This window comes from Rhipicephalus sanguineus, chromosome 6, assembly GCF_013339695.2.
Source record: "Rhipicephalus sanguineus isolate Rsan-2018 chromosome 6, BIME_Rsan_1.4, whole genome shotgun sequence".
In the NCBI taxonomy this organism is placed as follows: domain Eukaryota; kingdom Metazoa; phylum Arthropoda; class Arachnida; order Ixodida; family Ixodidae; genus Rhipicephalus; species Rhipicephalus sanguineus.
This window is the reverse complement of record NC_051181.1, coordinates 55,336,763-55,354,093: the sequence shown is the minus strand read 5'-3', so window position 1 is coordinate 55,354,093 and position 17,331 is coordinate 55,336,763. Positions and strand designations below refer to the sequence as shown.

Sequence of the window (17,331 nt, the reverse complement as noted above, 5' to 3'; positions counted from 1 at the left end):
TGTTCGTCCAAAGCAGTTAAGGGTGCATTAAGAAAGTATTCCTAACCCTTATGGTAACTGTCTCTATAAAACGAACATTTTTAGGTGGATGAGTCAACAAACTTTTCACAAAGCGAGAATGCTTGCGTCATACTGCTCGTAAGCATCTTGCTAAAGTCCAGAACAGAGAAACTCAATTTTTTTAGAAGAGCGTCGGATTTCAAGAGAGCCAGTTCGTAATTACGATGTAGCTTTGCAAGGCATGGGCCTTGACGGCGCGTAGTTGTCTGTCAAACGTCCAAACACGCAATGTTTATAGGATACTTTACGAGCACACGTACGTTCCGCTTTGATTGGTATGTCACAGCCGAGAAAAACAATATGCCGTGCATTATCAGAGCGCGTGATTTGTTGGCATCAAAGCATGACGTGAAAGCAGCAAAACAGAACGCCGCCCTTCAGGATTAATCTGGCTGGCTAGCCGATCTTATATAGTGCAGATATTTTCGAAGTAAGGGCGCAGGGAATGACACGTATGCGCATTTCGCTGACGCATGCCATGCGCTGCAGCATTGCTCTAACGTTCATCTTTCTATGGGCGGCTGCCCTGGTAGTCGCCAAGTTAGGCCCACCAGGGGGTCCACAGAAGCTGCACCAAGATCCAATGGACAGCTTTAAGGTAATATTTATTAGGGTGCAGTCAACGCTTTCAGTTATTGACTCCGCTGTCGATATGTAGTCAGCTCTGCTCGTGTAATACCCAGGCAGCATTCGCCACTTACCACGCTTCATCGTCGCTAATAGCGTGACTAACGCGGTATTCTGCGTGGCAGGAAAGTGTTCTGCCACATAGTCACGCCGCTGTTTGAAGCCGCTTTGGAAGAAGGTCTTATTAAGTCTTCATGTCAGGCATGGAGTCACATTATATACAGAATATTGAAGTTTATTGACATGAAGTAAATACAAGTCGATCGCAAACACTGCATGGCCCCTTAGATGAAGGTTAGTATAAGGGTCATTTACAAACACGTAATTGACAGTTGCGATCGTCATCGGCATTTAAATACAAAGAATGAGCATTAGCAATTAGAGACATGGAATCTATAGGTGACAACAATGCGACAAAATGTCATTTTTAACTCAGATATGGTAAGCATAATAACATTGAGGAGTGTGATGTGTTTGAGCATAATAAGTCTGAGGAGTGTTATGTACGTGTTTGACGTAAATGGTACATTATTTCATGAAACCAAAGATATCGCAAACCTATTCAATGCACATTCGAAATCTTTCTTTACTCGAAATAATGGCATTTTACCATTTTACGACGTCGTCCTGCCTCCTATACCTGACGTTTAGATTACTGTAGGAGGCATTTTTGATATATTACTTAATCTTGATATCAGAAAATCCTCTGGCCCAGATGACATTCCGCACTGTTTTCTGAAATGCTATGCGGAATGGGTATCCAGATATTTAAAGGTCTTGTTTGTGAAATCCTTGGAATTTGGCTGGGTGCCCGGTGACTGGAGGATCGCCAGGGTCCAGCCACTCCACAAAAACCCGTGAATAAGCAGCACATAAAAATTATCTACAAACTTCTTAATCTCATCTACCCACCTAATTTTCTGTCTCCCCCTCACGCGCTTGCCATCTCTTGGAATCCAGAGGGGGGAGACAGACAATTAGGTGGATAGACGAAATTAAGAAGTTTGTAGGTATAACATGGCAGTAGAAAGCACAGGACCGGGTTGATTGGCAAAACATGGGCGTGGCCTTTGCCCTGCAGTGGGCGTAGACAGGCTGCTGCTGCTGCTGCTGCTGATGATGATGATGATGAAAAAATTACCGCCCTATTTCATTAACTTCAACTACATGCAAAATCTTGGAACGCACACTCAAATAAAAATACATTTCTAACAATCAATCAGCATGGATTCCATAAAGGCTGTTCGACAATAGCCCAATTGGTACAGGCTACAGACAGTGCATCACTTTGCGAACTATTGATGCGAACGCTATACTGACTTTGCGAACGCTATATTGATGGATTCTTCGAAAGCTTTGGATCAAGTCCTCTCGTCAGAAACTACTGCATAAATTAGACATAAGTCTTAAAAATCCTAGGCTAATTATTTGGATTTCAGATTACCTTATTGGGCGTGGGACAATTCGTTATCTTTCAGAATCACGACTCTGATAACCTTTCCATCAACTCTGGCGTCTAGCAAGGTTCGGTTCTTGGGCCTGTCTTCTTTTTGCTCTATATAAATGATCCTGCAAGTGATCTACCTGTTAGGAATAAATTTTATGCTGACGACTGTGTTTTATACTCAGAAATAGATAGTCCTTGCGATCAAATATTACTAAATGATGCATTTCAGAAAGTTGTTGCCTGGTGCGAAGATTGGTAGATGTAGGTCAATTTTGAGAAAACTGTTTTCATGTACGTTGCTAAGAAAAACAATAAGCTCATTTTCAATAACTCGACTCACAATATTTTAACGCGATAGCGTTAAAGAGCTCGTTCCGCAGGAATTCCGGTGTCGGCGTCGGCGTCGTTGGTTGCGAGCGAAAAATAATCTTGTATAAAATAAAAATAAAAAATCTTAGGCTCGAGTGAGAATCGAACCCAGGCCGTCTGCGTGGTAAGGAGGCGTTCTACTACAGGGCCAATCCATTGCTTGGAACTGCACTGAAATTAACTTTAATGCTTCACAAACATACGCGTCCTATGTACAGGTGTCAAAGTACGAGATGTAATATCGCAGTAAAACGGGGTACAAGCGTATATTGCCATCGGGCGTCACACCATGTTAACTGCATAACGAGTTGGTGGTTTAAAGCCAGCCACCCATTAGAAAAGGCACACACATTACTGAGCATATTCTCTTACGAACACGTAGTGGGTGCATCGCAACTTCGAAAAAGTATCACGCGCGTAATTGCTGCTGGTTTAAAGCATGCCATCCATTACAAAGGGCATACACATTAGTGCGCAAATTCTCTTACACACATGTAGTGGGTACACTGTTGTCATAAAAGTCCCGTTGAAGAGGGCGGAAACCTTTACCTTTACTATAGGTATGTCGAGTGTGTGTGTGTGTGTGCGTGCTTATGTGAGACCGGACGACTGAACATAATAACAAGCGAAACAGAGCACGATGAGGATGGGGCCGGATATCGCTATCGCGTTCAACTCTTAAAGGCCAAGCTTAAGCGTTCCTCAATTTTTCAATCTGAGGTAACAGATTATAATTACCTGGGCCTGTGGATAACTAACAACCTAAAATGGAATCTAGACATCGATATAGTAACCGCTAACGCCTGCCGTAAATTGTTTTTTTCTTAGGTGGGCGTTAAAACTGTGAACATATTCCGTTCGCTCATTAGAGAGAGACAGAGAGAGAGAGATAATAAAACGAGAGAGAGGCAGGGAGGTTAACCAGAATTGTAGCATCCGGTTTGCTACCCTACACTAAGGGGAGGGGGAAAGCGAAAGAAAGATGGAAAGGAAAGCGGAGAGAAGAGCAGGCGCGCGATAAAATAAATATAAACAAAAGGAAGCTGTAGAGCGGGAGTACTAAAACCTATTCAATAGGCCACTGGCACGCAAGAAGTTCAGTAAGGCCTTAAATGATTTTCGCTGTGCAGACAGTTCGGGTAGGCATTCCAGCACTGACTGTTCCGACAGGGGTCTGTCATCAAGGCGGGCCAACACAGCAGCAAGCGACAGTCTGTGCGAGCTGTAGCGAGGGCAGCGACAAAGAACGTGCTCTATCGTTTCTTCGCTGTCACACTGGCTGCAAGCAGCACTCTCTGCCATGTCGATTCGGAAGCCAAAAGATTTGGTGAAAGCAACAACTGAGGCTTCGCTCATTAATGAGTGAAGGACTAGACTGGAAGCATGTTTTGCATGCTAGATAGCATACAAAACATGCTTCCAGTCCTTATACCACCATTATTTGGGATCCCTATACGCAAACTAACATAAAAAAGCTCGAACGGGTGCAGCGGAAGGCAGTTCGCATCATTTACAATAATCTCAGCCGTACTTCTGGAATTGAACTTCCGAAACAAGCCAACTAGCCTGCAGTTACGGGACGCAATCGTGTTTCCTGACTAAAATTCTTATTTCAACATATCAATAAACATTACAATATTAACATGTCTGAAATAATTACTTTTACCTCTGGATATGCCACAACACAGAGGCGTCACCTAGCTATTACTCTATTCAGCGTAAACAAAACAATTTTTTCAAATATTCCTTTTTTCCATGGACTGTGACTGAATGGAATAACCTAACACCCAAGTTACTCAACCTTCACTGTCTGCATTCGCTGCAAACACCTGCTAATTGCGTTCCAAACTCCAATATGAACTCCTTCATAATATATATTTCTTTTTGCCGAGTTTTTGTTTATATAGTTGGTGTTTTGTATAAGGGCTGTATTAGTATGCGCAATAACCTAGGTTTAACACTCCTAGGTTTATATACCCCATGAAGTGGACGTCGTCGTAGCTCAGTGGTAGAGCATCGGACGCGTTATTCGAAGGTCGCAGGTTCGGTCCCTGCTGGCGGCAGGCGGCAGGTTATCTCTTCGTCCACTTTACTTTCTTCACATTTATATTCTAATTACTACAAATAACGTCCCCTGTACTTTCCTTGGCATTATTGTATGTTAGTTCTCATTAATATTGTGTCTAACGAAGAAACACGAGCCCTTAAAAGTCATCTGCGAACGAATACATTGTTTTAGGCTGTTGTGCATACTAATTTGCGCATACAGGTGGGAATGATTTAATAATTACAGCAATGTACACAGTTTTCTATTCACTCATGTACTTTCTCAGAAAAGAGATATTATGGAGGCTTGCTGAGCAAAACGACATTCTGAGTCCTTATAATGTTGCATAAGTGGTCGCGGAGCATTGCTGCTCATGTATCAGCTTCAGCTGTTGGACGGCAGTGTTTTCCCTGCAAAGAAAGTCGACAACAGGCACAATGGTGCGGACACTGCTGAAAGTTTGAAACTTTTTATAAATCCACTACCAACTGTACCTCATATGTTCCAGTTCATGCCAAACACATGCAACGATGTTATGCAGCCCATTCAAGACCACGGCACCTTATTTTATCAACTGCTGAGTGCAGGTACAAAAAGTGCAGTGGTGGCAACAACATTTTCCTTCTCGGGAAGGGCTACTACAGGGGTGAAATTCATTCTGGGGTGCACCTAAAGGGACCAGATGCACGCTGATGTCTGTAGTGCCTCAAGGGGGCTGACAGGGAAGAAGGTCCATATAGGCTTCTCCCTGTAACTGCCACCTTTTCAAGGGTGTTCTAACATCCATACTATGGGGGTGCTCATAAACGCCCATTGCAGTAGGGTGTAATTCATCCTTACACGTTGCATTTTTAAGGAGTGTTTTCAAACACCCTATGTTTACGGTGTTGCCCGTGCGACGAATAAAAAACACCCTTAAGAGTGAAATATTTTTTAGAGTGTGCCCTCTGTCTACTGCCAAGGCTTACGACAAATCTCGGCAAACCTCGCACATACGTCAAGGAGGCGTATGAAGCGCTGTATACATCTCGGGCCATCTCACGCCTAAGAAACGGATCAGGTTTCGAAATGTAGCGTATTCTAGAATAAAAACTGGCTGGAGTTTCCTCTGTTTCCTTAATAAACCCTAAATGTCTTTCCAGACAGTCCCCTTTGAATGGAGCATAGGCTCCTTTGAAGTTTTCTGTTTGAGGAGTACGAGTGTTTTTGCCGCGACGTGTGTCGTATTGTCTGGCTTACCGCTTGCGCTTGGTGTTTCGTGCACAACCTTGAGGAGCCTTTTGAGCAGTATGTATCTTTTTGTCTGAGTATGCGTTTCACGAAAGGTTCGTTTTTTTCTGGCTTGCGAAACGCGGCTGCAGTGGTGAGTGTACAGATTGGACAGATCCATCACTTTATTAGCCGCCCGTGTGCTCCCTTCATTTAAATAGGGCCATTGAGTATCTGTGCTTCCTCAATTTCAATGGCAGATACCGTAACTGACACCGTGATTCTAACTCTCGCCACCACCGCGCCCCTGTGTTTTGATGAGTGCCTCGAAGTACCTTTTACAATGAAGGTACATGACGCTGCAATTTCAGTTTCCCGACGCTGATCGGAACCAGGAGCCGACGTAATCACGTTCGCTGTGCATCTACATCTTGATACAGGAAGCACTACATGTCCTGTTGACTACCTAGAACACATTTTTTGTTAAAGCCCAGTCCGGTTAGTCGTATAATTGCGCTGCTATGTAAACCGTCGGAATGTATTGCTGTTTGCACTAGTCCGGTATACCTCGGTTGAGAAAAAAAAAGCAATTTTTGGATCTTACACAGCCTTCTCTGCAGCGGAAGTCGCCGGTTGTAGTAAAATATTTCGCTGTAAAGTCGGAAGTTTCAATTGGTGGTTTGCTGCCACTCTTTCATGAACTCCTCTATGTTGATATTCTGTCTTTTAGTCGTGCGTGAGAAGTGTTCGTACGGATTTTAGGCATATTGCCTTCTTGAGGAAGCGAGAAAACATAATGTGCTCTTTGTAGATGGCGGCACAGTGTTTGGGTTTCGGCAGGCACATCGGGTTTATCTTCTACGAGTTTTTTCGCCAGTGCCTGAGAGCCAATGTCTCTCTAGAAGACAACGGGTCTGTGGCGGGTATGCCTGTATCGTCAGTTACGTCAGTGGCCGTACCGTGTATACGTCGGCAAGCGAAGGAGAGATTGGTCAATATAGTATTCAACATAGGGGTTGTTCTATGTCCGACTATTTAAGCCCCACGTTTATTGGAGTTGAAGATGGACATCTCACGAAAAAGGTAGGCGCATATGAGGTCAACATACGCACGTCTAGAACTACGCGTCGCCAGTTGCGTGCTCGAATCCAACCTGCAGTTCAGCCAAGCCCGCAACTGGTGCGCTCGACTACACTGCACGTGTAGTCCAGCCAGGTACCTACGACGTCCGTTCCTTAGACGTTTAAATTAAAAACGCTTAGTGATTGCATTCACGCGCAAATAAATGACAACGTGTCCGATAATTGTTAGTGGAACTAAGATACCTACCACACACCACGAATTCAATGGTGCAATCACAGCCCGGAAAGTGTTTTCGTCAAGTCACGGTGCTGCCCTGAAGTCAAAACTGAAGATTTTTTCCGTGTTCGTCGAGTTGTTGCAGGAACAAGATGAGACTCGTTTATTGGTAGGATGTTTGCGATACAGCATGACGATGATCTCAAACGTGACATCTAGATGTGTAAGGATGCTAGATAGCATACAAGATGCAGGATGGCGTATATGCTGAGGCCTACCACGCTGCACGTCGACCAACTGAACTATCGCGGAAGCGTGGGCTCGTCCCATCAGTGTATATATGCTCTGCGAGCATCTTTGCCTGTCGACCCGACACAGGCAAAATCCCCTATCGGCACTCTCGGCCGCCCACCCAGAACATAGCTCTGAGTATAAAATACTTTTATCTCCCGTTGTCGGCGACTTAAGTGACTTTGAGCGAAAGGTAAGCGCCGCTATCCGGGCTCTCAAACGATACATGTGGGCATTATTGCGAGATTGAAACGAGATAATGCGGGCAAACAACAAACAGTTAAATAAAAAACTCGGTCTCAGGTAGCAACCGATTTTACAGGAACACATTCCATACGCTAGTTACGGCCCAAAGAAATCACAGGAAACATTGCTCATGAGTTCCTTTAAGTGTTTTTTTTTTCGCACTATCAATGAAGCCCGCGCGTGCCTGTGCTCTTTTAACGGTGGCAGCCACAATAATCGTGGCGACAATAGTTGCGCAGTGATGACTGCCGCCTAGTTCGAGAGATGGTACCAGGCAACGTTACTAGGCAAGGTTTGGTTTCCAAACTCCTGCGAATGCGTGGACCTGCCACCGATTCTCGCATCTCTATGCGCCGGTGTCGCTTTTTCACGGTCAGCCCGGCGCGGATGGAGCGGCGCAGCAAGCACTCTGTCGGCGGCTGTGCACGTGGTTAGGGGGCCTAAATAGTTCTAGCAGAAGGGCAACGTCACTGATGTAACCCATTTTCTTGTTTTCAAATAGCAAGTGTTTTGCGATGTCTTATAGCTCGAGACACATTTTCTTAGCGAACATTTCTTGCTTTCGCAGGTAATGGAAAAGTTTCAGCACGTTGTCGCCATATCTGACTCGGACAACGACACTGTGTTTGAATGCCTCGCAGCAAATCGCACGGATATCGATATCGAGGCGCAGACAGCAACCTACATGTTTGACTTTTTTTCTTCTGGGTATGTTTTTCTGAGCTTCTTACAGTACATGGGCGATTTCTTCAAAAAAAAAACATACTGTATTTCAAGAGAACTTGAGTAAAATAGGAAGAAATTAGGACAGAAAATTTATATTTATGTTGATATTCCGGTGGCTGTAATGCACTGGGCGATGTGGTAAGGAAAAAATATGGGGATGGACTAATTTATTGAAGAAAGAAATAAAATCTAATCAATAAAGAGAAGAAAATGAGTACGTGCAGTGTAATTTTTCACGCAGTGATGAAGCTCTAAAGAAAATGTTCGAAAAAGTGCGATGAAAAATATTTTTACCACGAAAAATATCATAAAATTATCTTTTATCTTGTGTAGTTGCAAAATACAGCTTCCTTGTCACAAAAGCAAACTCTAATGCAAGAGAAAAATCAGTTTTAATCAATTTTAACACTGTAATTCGCGCATTTAAATGTACCACGCTAAATTGCTTTCAAAAGCAGTTTTGCTGAAGGAAAAGAATCCATACCTGGAATATGGTTGAATATCAGTTATCACTGTCTCGCCGAGCGCACCAGCGTCCCAATTAACAAATTAAGCGTTGGTTTGACGTCCGATGAATTTAACGTGCGATGCGACTTGAGGCGCCATGTGCGGCCCCATGTGGCATACGACAGTTCAGAAAACGTGGGACGAAAGTGCGATTGGAGCGTAGGCTCCGGATCGAACTCGAGTAGCTCATCATAAACTCTGAACACCAAGTGTCTTCTTGGAGATCCACGGCTTCATCCGCCACAGTCGTTTCTTTTTTAACGGCGAATCTGTGATAGCCGACCGTAAAATGTCCATGGTTACCAGAAAACTATCATCATCAACGCGTATGAGGCACAGAAATTGGGCAAATTCCTCTACTAACCCCTGCTGTACTAAAAATGAAGAAGGCAACAGTTGTCCCAAGAAATGGCTGTGAAGCGACGGCTGCGAGCTATAAAAAGATAAAAAGACAAAAAAACATAGACAGAGAAGACTTTAGGGACACGACTTGTCGTGTCCCTAAATGCTGCTGTTTCGTTGTTTTGCGTCTCTAGTAAACTCTGTCTGCTTTGATTTCGCAACACATTGTGATCACGTTGGCAGACTTCTGCGAAGAGCAATGAAAAGCAGGGGCTTCCAGTTCGAATAAACCACTGTGGATACAGACGCGTTCGAAAATCGGGAGTTCTCCCGCATAGAAATACACACGGCTGTGTCGGGACCAGGGCATCAGTTTGAATGAACCGAGCTCGAATTAACGGGTTTTTACTGTATTACTGTAAGCCTACGGAAAGTTAAATTTATGTCATTGACGATGAATTTTGTAAAAACGGTCGAACTTTGATTTTTGTAACAATAGTATAATACCTGGTGTTTAATGTGCCAGAACCACGTGATAATGATGAGGGACGCTGTAGTGGAGGGTTCCAGAAATTTCGACCACCTGGGCTTCTTCAACGGCACATAAATCTAAGTACACGAGCCTCAAACATTTTCGCCTACAACAGCAGTCGACCGCCATAACCACTAGCCCACAGCGGTGGGGCAAACTTTGATTTTTGAGCAACTGCCTATGGCTGACCCCGAATTCAGGGGTCCCTTTTTGCAATTTTCGCCAAGGCGTTGAAACTGAAAATATTTCTACCAAGTTGCTCAGCTCGGACCTTCAGCACAAACTCTGGGCCGTTCAGCGAGCCGAGGAAGCCGCCAAGGGCCAGCAACCCTTGGCCGAAGCCTAGGCGGGATCCAGGCCCATCCCACCAATTCGCAGGGCAATCAATAGAGTGAATTGTTCTCATATGAAGTCTACAAAAATATTTTCTCTAATGAACCCAAAAAGCCCGTATGCAACTACATCGTACATTTGTCTCGGTTTAAAATCCCAAAGATGACATAATGGCGAAAATAGCAACAATTGCAACAGCTTAGACGTTTTAAATAAATAATAGTCATCATTTTATATGAAAATGATGCAGAATTTCTATCCATGACTGTAAATATCGTGCTGCAGAAACATGTACTCATATTTTATTTTAAGTGAGAAAGTTAAGCATATTCTAATACCTATGTATGGTCTTAACAACGGTGCGTGGCGCTCCTATACAGTCAGAGAAAAAATGAGCTTGAATTTTCAGGGCTTTTTTGTCTGTATACCTACATGGTACGTTGAGCCAGCACGTATGCGATAGCGCGTACAGCAAGGCCAGAGTGTAATACAATACCACAACCAAGACGGAGAAACAAAAGTACGTATAACAGCCAAGTACTCCGGGATCCTGTGACGGGAAGATATGAACATGGTCAAATACGAGATGCACCACGGAGATCCTGCAATGGTACGGACCCATACAAAAGAGAGCGTTCCCTTCACACCTGAAAAGAAGCTTTTAGGGTGTGAAACGTATGGCAGTCTGGACAGCGAACTCGCACAAAGAAGTGTTGTTGCTTTGTACGTGTGCCAATGAGAGTTTTTTCATCATATTGTTGTTACTCTCGTGTCGACTTCTATTAAGGATGAGTTAATTCGCAAATAGATCAGACGTGCTTTACGGAGTGTGTAAGAAGTGAACATGAAGCCGCTCTCTCCACGTAAAGTTTTGTGTCAGGATATCAGCTGCGATCTGGCTACTGATCGTTCGTTGTTTTGCTAAGCTCTTTTCTGGATGCTACCTTCATCGCAAAGTGAGCGTGCACCTTATACCCATTACAAGCCAACGTACACCGATAGAGTGCTAACTATTCACTAAGACACAGTTGTGATGGTGAAATTTCTTGTATGAAATTGGCGCGCCCACTACTTATGGAGGCCCAAGTGGAAGATCAGGTTTTAAGTGAAGTTTCGTAGTCTCAGCCTTGGAAATTGATAATCTAAAAAAAGGCTGGAAGCTGGCAAAGCTCTCCGAGTGCATGAATCGCACTCTTTATGCCAAATTCCTTGGCAATTTTAAAGAGAGAATTAAGCATATGGAAGAGGAATCCAGTCAATCCAATGAGGGTTTCCAGACTACAGAGGAAGTTATGGAAATCATTACAGTCGCTTGTGCCCCATTAGCAGTGTCGCCACCAAAGCTTCGCCGGAGTGTAAAGAAAGGGAAGAGAAAGGGAAGAGACTCTCCAACGTAAAGCGCAAGGTGGACGAAATGGCTGGAGCTGCTGCAAGAAACATTCGCTCCGGATTTCGCACAGCATACGATAATGAAAACATTCCACCCCAATTCAGTTGCTGCGCCTGTGTCAGCTGGATGAGCAATCTGCACATCGTACATCAAATGCACGTCTTTCCGAGAGCGCTGCCGTCTGCTGTCCTTGAAAACTGAGTCTAACGATAAAAGACGTGCAACGCTTCATTCCAGTAGCAACGCAGCAAGCGATTCTAAAGGCCAGGAAGATAGCTGCCTAGCAAGGTGTGTAGAGCCTTCTAGAGCCATACCGCAAAAAGAAATTGAGTGAAGCAGACGCCAACGAAATCGTTGAATACTACACAAAGGATGAGCTGGACTGTTCAAGACAGGGTCCAAACAAGAAAGATGCGGCGCGCGTTAGCATCAGTGGAAAAACAAAATTCACTGCGCAGCGTCACGAGTCTAGGGTCACTACGAGAGACAGTCTACAAACTTGCTAACCCGCCGTAAGCAGTTGGTTTCACAAATATCATATTTTCGCGCCCAGAATGGGTCATATGCTCACGGCATCGGAAAGTGTGTGTATGCGCATATTGTGAGAATTCCAAACTGTGCCTTATTGGAATAAAAAAAATGCGCCGGGATCTTTTATGTCGACTGAAGATGTGCGGGGGCTCTGTGTGTGCCCGCAACCTACCATCAAATGCTTCTTAGGCGAGTGCGAACATTGTCCTCTGAAGAGTGGTCTCGGCCTGGGACCTCTCGGCATAGCACCGGACGAAGAACTAGTAGTTGCTACTTGGGAATCAGGTAAACGAATAAGGAAGACCAAGATTCTTCCAGCCTTTCTAAAGGAATTTCGAAGTGTGACGATTTAATGGGTCCCTCATAACTACCTAAGGCGCACGCAAGCAACCATGAAGAAAATCAATGGTGTGAAAAGGGTTCCGTTGTTTTCCACTTCGACTTTGCCGTCCATCGTGCTCCCAAACGAAGTACTATCATGTCATTAGCAAGTTAGCATCTTTACCTGCGTTGTATCGACAACAAAGTCGACATGGAACTACGCCATAATTAGAGAAGACGTTTGCCACGATTCCGCACAGGCTGGTTTGGCTCTGACAAAAAACAAGAATCACATTGGTAATTATGCTCCAATTTACATGAAACTAACACTTGTAAGCGATGGAGCAGCTGGGTATTTGCAGAATCGCTTCTAACTACCCGAGTTAGAATGCAGTGAGCTTTAAATCACCAAGTGGCTTTTTTCGTCTACGGGGCCCGGCAAAAATACCTGCGACATCGGCGCTCGTCTTCTCACACACCAAGCAACCCCACGTAAACTGCGATCACTCACCGCCGAGGTCATTCATAGCGCAAATGATTTCTTTAGTACTGTAGCCAGTAAACTTAAAAGGTTTGCTTACTGCATACGAAGAAGAGTGAAATGGAAGTCTTCAAAGCACGGAAGAAGGAGGAATGGAAACTTATCAGACGGGTGCAAGGAATTCAGGCAAGCCACATGTGGAAGCCCGTGAAATCCTACAAGGAAATTCCGTCTACGTAACGCGGTGAAGTTGATTGGCCAGTACCCTTGCATTTTTAAAGCACCGAGGCACTCCTCGTGGAGAAACAAGCATGGCAGGCTGTACGTCGCTTGCTCAGTTCTGCTTAAGTACAGTAGGATTTCCAGCGGCGAAACCGCCCAACGCATAAACAATAGTTAGTTTGTATTGAACAACAAATGTTCAATACAAAAAAACGTTAGCGTACCTTGCACTGGAGGCGCAATGCTAAAGAGACAGCGGAGGTGATAGGAACCTGTGTAGCCCGGGCTGTTGCTGTTTTGCTAAGTTTTGCAATTTTCTCTTCTTGTTCCTCTATTTCTTTCTTCTTCTCTCTTGTCTAGGTATTTTTATGTCTTTTTTCTGTGTTTATTTCTGTTTAGTTATTTCTCTCTCCCTATGTCTATTTCGCTTTCTTGCTCGTTCTATCTTTCTTCCTCTTTCATCGCTATCTTTCTCCCTCTCTTTCTCTTTAGTTCTCGATTGCTTTCTCCATTTTGTAGCGTTATCTATACTTGCCTAGCCGGAGCCGATTTCGTGTGGAGCGTCATGAGCCATGCTGCACATGCGCGAGGATCAGTGATGTCACACAGCTGGGTCACCGGAACTGGCATCTCACGCGCTCTCCGACACCGCCGCGCGCGATCGCCGCTGCTTGTCTGCGGGTTCTAGCGGGTTCATGAGGAGTGGCGTCGTAGCCGCGGCAGACAAACTGGCGCCGCTGGCGCCGGCGGGCGCAGACTCCGCCACCGCCGCGCGCTACTCGCCGCCGCCGTTCTGCCCTTTCTAGAGTGACGTCGTAGCCTTGGCAGAAGTATTGGCGCCAGCGCGCGCGCAGCTATTCACCTTCGCTATGCAGTCGCCGTCTGACACTGTGCTAGAGTGGCTGGAGCCGCTTGATAGCGCCTCTGACTGGCATTTGCAGGTGGGTAACGCCATGGAGAAGGAGAGCGCAAATGCTTCTCAACGGCACAGAAGAGCGGAGAAGCTTATCTCATCGGATCCCGAAGTAGTTGCCTGGCAATTAGCGGTTCAGCGTACAAAGAATGAACAGAACAAGGCTCATATAAGCCTGTACAATCTAGAAAGCTCAGAATAATCAGCTGAACCTTTGCTAACGCTACGTATATCCTGGCATAGCCGAGCTAAGCCAATGCAATTTTTTTTTCTTATTGACACAGTGTGAAAGCAGATGCCGCACAAATAAGGCGCCGGCTGCTGCTTAGCCCTTGAACGGACATCGAGCATACAACATAGGAATAACATATAAACTGCAGTACATGTACAATAAACACGCGAGCACACATATGGAAAAAAGTCACAGTTTCACCGCAAGGGCGAAGCAATGAATGCGATAGCAAGAAACTAATGCTATACGAAGTGAGGCTCGCCAATGGATACTCTCAGTTTGAACAGCGCTCCTGTTGCAAAGGCGGCCGAGGCAGCGAAGGAAACTAGCGTGCTTCAAGTGACGAGCTGTGACACTTGATATTTCGCGCAAATCTCCTGTTTGTTCGTTTAGCGGCGTCCCTTGAGATCGAGTGACTCATACGCACCGTAACATGAGCGCGCACATCACGGTGAAAGCTACAAACATCCCCCTTCCCCTCACCACGAGAAAACCGCGCGAGCAGACAGCGGAAGGGCAAGGTTCTCCATGCGCAACTATAAGAAGAAGCGAGCGAGCTCGCCGACGACTTTTAAATGCGCCCGTCGCGCTCCTCGCGCCATCTCGCTGGTAATGAAGAAACGCTTATAAGCGCCTGCCGTGTCTGAGTCCTGCCAGCGGTAAAGGGTGTGTATATAACGCTCGCCGTTAGCTACCTGAAGGATTTGCGCTTTCTGGCGTAGTGGTTAGCGCCACGCCCTGAGGAACGAGAGGTCGCTGGTTCGATTCCGCGCTTCGGAAGCATTTTTCTGAATTATTTTTCTTTGGGACTTTGATATATATATACATACTTATACATATATGGTGCATGACTGCGGCAACGGCGACGGTAAAATCCAGCCGAGACTGTCCATATAATTGCTATCGCAATAAAACACACTCACACACATATCAAACAACACCATCGTAACGCAAATGGAAATGTCCGTAAGAAAATTAATAATATATCTGATAATGCCTCTGGTCAGCGTTGAATCAAATCGGCACATTCGGGCGACGTAGCCATCAACACGTCTGGTCATTATGGGAATGAGTCCTCACAAGCGGGCTTTCTCCTCCTTTCTATCATTTTCTGTCTCTATTTCTCACTCGATTTCCTTCTCGATCTTTCTCTGGTTCTGTCTCTTTCTTTCTGTGTATTTCGTTCTGTTTCATTCTTTCTACGTTATGCTTTACTCGCTCCTCCTCCTCTTTTTTCTCCTCCTCCCCCTCACACCTCTCCTCCTCACGCTAACTTCCGTTTCCCGCCCCCTTACTGCACTATACTATACAAGGCTACGCTATGCCCACCTAGCGTGCCTGGATAGCCGAGTGGTTGGGACGCTCGCCCTGGTACGCGGGTTCGAATCTCGCCTCAAGAAGAATTTTCTTTCGTCAAAAATTTCTCTCTTTTTCTTTCTTTATATCTCTTTCTCTCTCTCTGTGCTCGTTCTCTCACCCATCAAGGTTGATACAGGCCGCGGCGGAGAATTATATGCACGTGTTCTGGGAGCGAAGCAGAAGAAAACGAAAGTGAAGAAGAGGATGCAGCGAGCGCGTACTGGTCCATGATGGCAGTTTTGGGCCCGACAGGCATCATACGCCAGCCAAGCTGTTCTTACGAACAGCTTCGCTGTGAAAAAAAAAAAACATTTCGTGCGTCTGTCCCTGCAGTGTGCTTCCTTGTGTGGGCCTGTGTTTTGTGGTGTTACCGTTCACGGTAACAGCAAGGATGCCCTAGCACGTGAAATTATGGATCCCTATTACATTAGGAGTAATTGTATTCTATTTTATGAAGGTGTTGTCATTTCTCTTACCTTGTTTACGTTAACGAACGTTTGAGGTGATCCACTTGGCGCATGTTTGTTGGGGCTTTATATTTCATTGCTTGTTTGATAATAAAGTTTGTTGTCAGTGACGCCCTTTTCTGTCTATTCTTCCTTCTTTGTTGGCTACACATTTTCTTGTATTCCAGTAACCAATGTTACAATGTACGCTCAATCATTCCTGCCATTATCATTTCTTGTTTCCGTGCACCTGAACGCTTCATGCCATGACTAAATTTTGGGTCTCATATGCAGATATAGCAAGAGTAAAAAAAATCACGCCATATCCACGGAATGAATGATGATAAGTGGGCGAAGCTCGAGAAGGGGAGATCATCGGTAAACCGCAACTCTCCCGTGAAAGTTAGCCCATTGCATCATTAGAAAGACGTAAAACTGTGCGTATATTATACAAAATCAACTTTTATTTTGTTCTTGTTCGTTTGTTGTTTCGTTTCTTCGTTTGTTCTTTTCATTTCGTCGTTGTCATGGCAGCTGGATTGCGAGGTCCCTTCATTATGACGGCGTTATGACCCGTGAAATGAAGCGAGAGAGGTTCTTGTACTGGCTGCAGTGGGAAGTTTGCAAACACTAAGTCTATGCACGTCCCGCGGATCGTGGTAGGTTGCATATGGATACATCTGAGTGCGTATTTGGAAAGCATGTGCTGCACGATCCAGTCATTGGCAATGAGGTTTACGTTGAAGTCCCCAACCAGCACAAAGGGACGGTTCTTGTACTTGTTGTCGTAGTCACGTAACGCAGCGTCTATAAACGACTTGACGTCCCCGGTAGACAGGTTGGGTGCGAGGTACACGGTCATGACGGCGACTAGCAGACGGCGACTGAATCGGTGGACCGGTGTTTCGACGCGTGGTGGCGATTCTGGGCTCGATTGTCGGCTCTGCGATGGAGTGCCAAGCATGAAGCTTACCCCGCACCTCCACCAGTGTAACGACGTGGGATCGACGAGGACACGGAGCACGACAAACAAACACGCTTTATCGATCAGAGAAAGAACTGCAACGTCTTCTTCGTCCCTGCGCTGAGCCAAGAACACTCGCGCTGCTTCGTTGCCATCACCACTGGCACATACGCGCGGCATAGGCGGTCACGTACGAGCTAGGACGGACAAACCCACGGCTTTAGGAGCTTCGCCCCTAAAAACGCTAACTCCATCGCGCAGTCTGGCTGTGGCACTAAAGTGTACCCGTATATTTCTTTTATGTTAATCGTACCGATATCAACAGTTCTCGTCACATGGTTTCTACCACAATTTTTCTTTCAGACTTCACATACCCTTCCGCATATCACGAGGTGATACACCCGGAACAGTCAGCTTTACGATTGGCGCAGGTGAGT

The 17,331-nt window shown here is 45.3% G+C and overlaps 1 protein-coding gene across 1 annotated transcript in view; it reads left to right on the top strand.

The window, feature by feature from the left end:
* The first annotated feature begins 483 nt into the window (after positions 1-483).
* Positions 484-17,331, top strand: part of LOC119395799 (uncharacterized) — a 42,940-nt gene continuing 26,092 nt past the window's right edge. The window contains exons 1-3 of the mRNA XM_037662809.2: positions 484-658; positions 8,164-8,303; positions 17,258-17,325. Of these exons, the coding sequence (XP_037518737.1) occupies positions 506-658; positions 8,164-8,303; positions 17,258-17,325 (361 nt within the window). The 5' untranslated portion in view covers positions 484-505. The remainder of the gene's footprint in view (positions 659-8,163; positions 8,304-17,257; positions 17,326-17,331) is intronic.